The 5,853-nt window shown below is 48.9% G+C and overlaps 1 protein-coding gene across 1 annotated transcript in view; it reads left to right on the top strand.

Moving 5' to 3' along the window:
- SLC22A18 (solute carrier family 22, member 18) overlaps nucleotides 1–3,588 on the top strand; it is a 63,024-nt gene extending 59,436 nt beyond the window's left edge. Inside the window, exon 10 of the mRNA XM_010013749.1 lies at nucleotides 3,401–3,588. Coding sequence (XP_010012051.1) covers nucleotides 3,401–3,588 — 188 coding nt within the window. The remainder of the gene's footprint in view (nucleotides 1–3,400) is intronic.
- Nucleotides 3,589–5,853: the final 2,265 nt, after the last annotated feature.

Below are 5,853 nucleotides of genomic sequence, written 5' to 3'. Positions count from 1 at the left end.
AATGCCTGACACAGCAGAGCTGCGAGCTGCCTCTCCACAGCAGCTGCGGCAGTGACAGTGTGGGTGTCTTGCAGCGAAAAGCGGCTATTAAAATGCCTGCCATCCCTTCTCTAGCTGTGGGTGGCACCCCGCAACGCCTGCTCCACCCATGCAGCAGCTCAAAGGCTGTTCCTTCCTATGTGAGCCCGAGACCGGCTCTGCACAGTGAGCATTTTGGGGGCATGTTAGAAATCCCTACTTTTCTAAGAGCATGGAAATCTGGCTTTATGCAAAAGCCTTGCTGTCGCTGTGTTAAAAACCTGAGCGCTAGCTTGCAACAACTTCTAGTTAGAGCAAGGAAATACATGTTGAGAATTTGCCTTTGGAAACATCACTTTTTGAGACTTTCTCCTGTCTTTTCCTGATGTTTTTTCCAGCCTGGGACTGGTAAAGCCTCTGGAGATTGTTCTTTGGGCCAGGGAGAGGCTTTCTGAGGATCTGGAGTTCGGGCTGAGCTCAGGTGTCCACCTCATCACAAGGCTGGAGCGGATGGGGCGTTGCAGGAGGGTAACCTGTCCATCCTTGCTAGACACTGAGTCACCCATCCTTACCTTTTAAATAGGTGTCTCAGAAAGGCAACACTGGGATGTAGGATGGCACCATCCCTGCATCCACCATCCTGCTTTCAGGTCTGAGCCGAGGTCACTTCCTACCAAGGCTGATGAGTTTGCCATTTACTCTTTGCTTATGGCTGGGGCTTTGCACTGAAGCGAAGATAGCGGAAATGATTTCATTCATTTCCCTTTGATATTTTTTCCCCCCTCTCCTCATCTTCAAAGGCAGGAAGGGAAAACTCTGCCCCACACGCACGTGCTCTTCAGCTGGGCCTGTGAGCTGGTGGGAGGACAGCCCTGAACCCAGGGGGGCTTGCATCTGCACAAGAACCCCTTGTCAACCCCAGTCCCTCCCCAAGAATGGAAGTCTTGTTTCTGCACACACACACACCCCCCGCCCCAGGGGAGGGAGGAAGCCCAGCAGAGCCTCCCTGTATGGTGGGCCCATGTTTCATGATTTATTTGCACGTCAGACGCAAAACCTTAGGAGGAGAGCTTGCAGCCGGGCAGGGCTCGGCACATCGAACCCCCCAGCTTTGCTTGGGTTTTGCTGGTTCGAAGGCGGCCACTGGTAGAGATGACCTAATCCTTAAGTCAGGCCCTGTGATTGCCCTGCAGGCATGTGGCTGATGTGGGCCAGCACCATCATCTAAGCGTGACAACAGGATGTGAGCTGGAAAGGAGGGTGAGCCAGGGTGCCCTGCACAGCAGAGGGTGGGAGGAGAGATGGAGCCGCCCGGCTTGGGGAGCTGCCAGCACCCAACCCTGAAACCTGCGGGAGGAGAGGAGGGCTGGGGCAGGAGGAGAGGATGGGCTCCCAACCAGGACGGGTCATGCCAGGTATGGGAAAAGGGGAGGAAAAAGCTGGGGAGAAAGAAAAAGGGGCACGGAAGGTGTAGGAAGTGGGATAGCCATGATAAGGAGGGTGAGCATGTGCATTGGCAGAGCTGCGCAAAGTGACAGGAATTTTTCTGCTGACGTGGTGACTTGTCCCAGTTAAAGGTATTGACTTAAATGGGATCCATCACATATGCAGCTTTGCAGTAGAGCTAAGGCCATGCTGCAGAGGTGAGATGTACAATGTCCCAAAGCTTGAGGGCGTCTGACACGAGGGATCTAATTTAAGCCCATTAAACAGAAATTATCTTTCTCAGCAACATGCTGGAGAAGTCCAGAGGGAGAGCCCAGCCTTTTAAGAGGATGGATTTCTGCTCCAGAAAAAAAAAAAAGGAAAGGAAAAAAACCTGCCTCCTCAATCATAAGAGCCAGTTTGGCAATCGTACGTAGTAATTAGTTTAATTCAGATAGCTAGAGGGGAAAAAATAATTGCAAAACCTGCCCAGAAAGTTTGGTGGTTGTGGGATGGTTCCCATTGGCAAAGGGTCAAGGCGAGGTCCCACCCATTGCCTTTGTGTTCCCATGCGCGGGAGGAGAGCTCGGCAGCGCTTCCCGGGAGATTTCCCTCTCCGCGCAGCTACGCCCTCGGCTCGGGATCATTGCACAAGTATTTTAAGCATGCTGATAAAAGCCCAGCAGTCGCTGGCCGGCATTACACGAGCACCTGGCTGCCTCTTCTCTCTCAGAGCCGGGGATCATTTCCCCATGGCTACCCACATTAAATATCACACTTGGCTCCACATCTTCTCACATGCGGGACAGCATCCTCCACATCCTTCCCAGATGCTGCTGGCCTTGTGCAGCAACAATGCCTCGATGCATGTCTTAGTGGAAAATTGATGCCAGCAGCCTAAATAATTGTACTGATATTAAAAAAAATATAATTGCAAACATAATTTCAGAGCAGGGCACAAGTTTCTTGCATAGCTGCCAGCTTGCCTTTCCTCCTGGTGTTGGGGGCTAATGATTTTCTGGCTGGCTGGGTATTTTCTGCTCCCCTGACTGTGATAGCTGTCCTGCATGAAGACCACATGGTGAAGAGCATGCCAGGTGCATGAGGGCCAGCTTTGCGTCCTGTGGGATGACCTGGCTATCCGTCTGCATGTGGGAAAAGACCTGCCTTTGGCAAACTGGAGGTGCTTCCCCATCCACCAGGTTCCTGTTAAGGATGCAAATGGAGAGCTGCTGGAGGGGGAGCCAGCCCAGCCGGGTGAAAGGCTCACATTTTCATCCAAATGGAAATATCCATTCTTTTTGCAAAAGGGTAGGGAGGAGGAGGAGGACTATCTCAAGGGGGTTCAGTCTTTATCTGTGGTTTTATTTATTTATTTTTAAAGACCTAGTTAGACCTAAGCTTCTCACAACTGCTAAGCCCTCAATAGCTGTTCTTCTGTCCTACTTGAGAATAAATGGCAACAGCAGCTTGGGCAGAACAGGGCCCTCTAGGGTGTTAAGGTGTTGGAAGAATCTGTGTGATTCATTTGGAAGTCTCAGCCACAACCCTAGAAATTACCTCTTCACCCCTAACCCCATACAGTAGCTACCAGCCCTGCTGGGTGCAAGGTTTGAAAGCATTTTCTGCAGCCAAAGGCATCCTTGGACCCTGGTAAAGGTAGAGGTGAGCACCGGCTTGCCTTTTGGGCAGCGTTACGGTCATCCGGATTGCTCAGTAAAGAGGTGAGCTGGCTCGTGGTGGAAACTAGTCCCCATGCCTCCAGGAGTCCTTAGCCTGAACAAACCCTAATTGGACTTCTATAAATTAATGCAAGAGATGATTATTTAAAGTTATTTGCTACTACTGCAGAAGAACACCATCAGGGATGAAGGGGATCCTGCATGTTCTCCACTTCTCCATCCCAAGACTTGCTCTCACCCTAACAACATCTGTGTGTCTCTGCCATCTCTCCTAGGTACCATGCTCGGGATTTGTGCCTCAGTGCAGCCCTTGACCCGAACAGTGGGCCCAACCATCGGTGGAGTTTTATACAAACATTTTGGTGTCTCTTCCTTTGGCTATTTACAGCTAATTCTCAATATAGGTTTATTTGTTTACCTCTTAAAGAGTAAAATCCCACTGACAGAGATGAAAAGCCAGTAATTCAGTTGCAAGAAAGTATCCTCCTTTTTCCATAAGGATGTCTTGAGTTTCATTTTTGATTCCATAAACCTGGAATAAAACCACTTGAACAATAGCTTCATTTCATCAGCATTTGTTTCTAGAGTCAGCGACAGATGGGTTTGTGAAGGCCTTAAAGCTATGCCGGAGCAACTGGCAGCCGAGGGACCCTGGGAGCTATCAGGTTCCTCCCTCTGTGGTGGCTGTCATTGCAGGCAATAGCTCCAGATCCTCAGCTGTTGTTAGTCAGCCTTCCTGCTTGGATTCACAGAAACTAAGGGGATTAGGAGCTAGTGCCTTTGCTCTGGTTTGGCCTTCTATTTCACCCCTGCAATGGTGCCAAGGAAAATTGGGGGTAAAAGGTATCTCCTTTCAAGTGCCATTTTGCTGCATTAAATGCACATCTGGCATTCTAGTGCTGAAGGGGATCAAGGCCAAAGGTTTGCAAATGCTGTGGGCAATGATTTGCTACATCCACAGCTCAATCATGTGCAACCCTGCCTCTGCAGAAGCCCGGCGGGCGGCAGCATAGCTGCCAGCGGCATGCAAGGAGGATGCAAAGCCCTGATGGAGCATGCTACAGTGCCGGTCTCGCTGCTGCTTCCAGAAATGGAAGCCAACCCTCCTTCTAGGTTTTTTTTCTTGTTCCCTATACTGAGTCTCCCTTGCTCTTACTACAGGCTGTTTGTAATTACAGATTTTGCAACTTCCTCCAGTACAAAGTCTCCTGCAAGAATTGCACTGTTATTGGGAGGGGGAAATTACCTGACTGGGATTGCCAAATTTGGAGCATTAGTAGCGAGTACTTTGCCTGCTCAGCTTGTAGTCCTGACTGCCAGAGCAGAGTCACGTGCTGCAGCATTGCTCTCAAGGAAGCCTAGGTTACTTAGTGATAGTTGAGCCTCGCAAGATAAAACTTCAGTGCTTTTATCCAAAAAAAGTAGCTGCTTTTTTTCTCCAAGCTTCTTGGTCCAGGTGCTATAGGAAAAAAGACTGTCTCCATTCTTCCCAGTTATCCTGTAGAAATTTAACTCAATCTAGAGACTGAAGAGGTAGAGGAAAAGAAGAGAGCAAGACGTTCAGTAGTGCTATTCCAAAATACAGAATCCAGTTTCCTGCCTTAGCACAGAACTAATCTACAGGGGCCAGGGAAAGGACAGGGGGCATTAGCAAAGAGCAGCATTTTACTGTTGCAGGGAGCTCTTGTGCCTTCTCTAGCCACCATTACTCAATTGTGTGGGAAAGCACTTCATAAGGAGCACTTATCCAAGCTGTGGTAAGCTTTCCTATTTCCACCACTGACCAGAATCGAACCTCAACACACTTTCTGTCCCTGCTCAAGGTTCGATGAGGTCAAACGCAAATGGGTTATCTGGGCTTTCTCTACGTCCCACTGCCTAGTCCAGGGCATCAAGAAGCTGAGCTTACCCACTCTTTTAAAGCCACCACACCACTGCCCACTCCACAAATATACATCAACAAAAGTTACTACAGCCCAGAGCGTAGTAATAAAAAGTGAACATTTCAAGTAATTTATTCGGAATGGACATATTAATGCAAAAGCAATATTAAGACCAGTAACTGCTGAAAGACATTCTTCAAAATAAATACAAATATAGATACTACAAATAATTTAAATTGCGCTTAACACCACCAGTCAGTGTTGAATCTTCCTCGCGTCTCATAAATAGAAGATAATCGTTCGCAAAGCCATGCCACTTAAAACACGTGGCCGCTTTGCTAGAAGTCCTTTACGAAAGTCTTTGGTTTTTCTTTAAATGCATCTCAGGCAAAGCTCAGGGCTCTTTGCTCAGCAGCCTCAACAGGCTTGGAGAAAACCAAGCTGCTTCCAGCTCTCTTCTTTGCTTTCCTTCATTGGTACCCTGTCCCATTTCAGTCCAAGACACTTGATCTGGTTTATCATCCAGTGGTATGCTCTAAAGGCAACAAGAGAAAGCAGGTTAGTTAAACGAACAGGAGAAGATAAAAAAAAGGGGGGTGCTGAAGAGTGTCTTTAAAGGAAGAGTAAGTAGTCAGCATTGATTTTTGCAAATATCATGTTTTCAGCTAATTCTGTAAGGAAAGCACTGCCAAGTGCCATTTCTTACCCCCACACACACACACCTCCCCAGAGCCGTACTTCTCAGCGCCCTGCAGGACGCCGGCTCCCACCAGAAATTCCCAGCGATGCATCGGGAGGGGGATGCGAGTGAGCCCCACAGCCGGGCAGCACGGCCCGGTTTCAGG

Source organism: Nestor notabilis, unplaced genomic scaffold, assembly GCF_000696875.1.
Source record: "Nestor notabilis isolate BGI_N333 unplaced genomic scaffold, ASM69687v1 scaffold7654, whole genome shotgun sequence".
NCBI classification, from domain to species: Eukaryota; Metazoa; Chordata; class Aves; order Psittaciformes; family Psittacidae; genus Nestor; species Nestor notabilis.
Note: the sequence above shows the minus strand (reverse complement) of the source record. Positions and strands in the feature narration are given on the sequence as shown.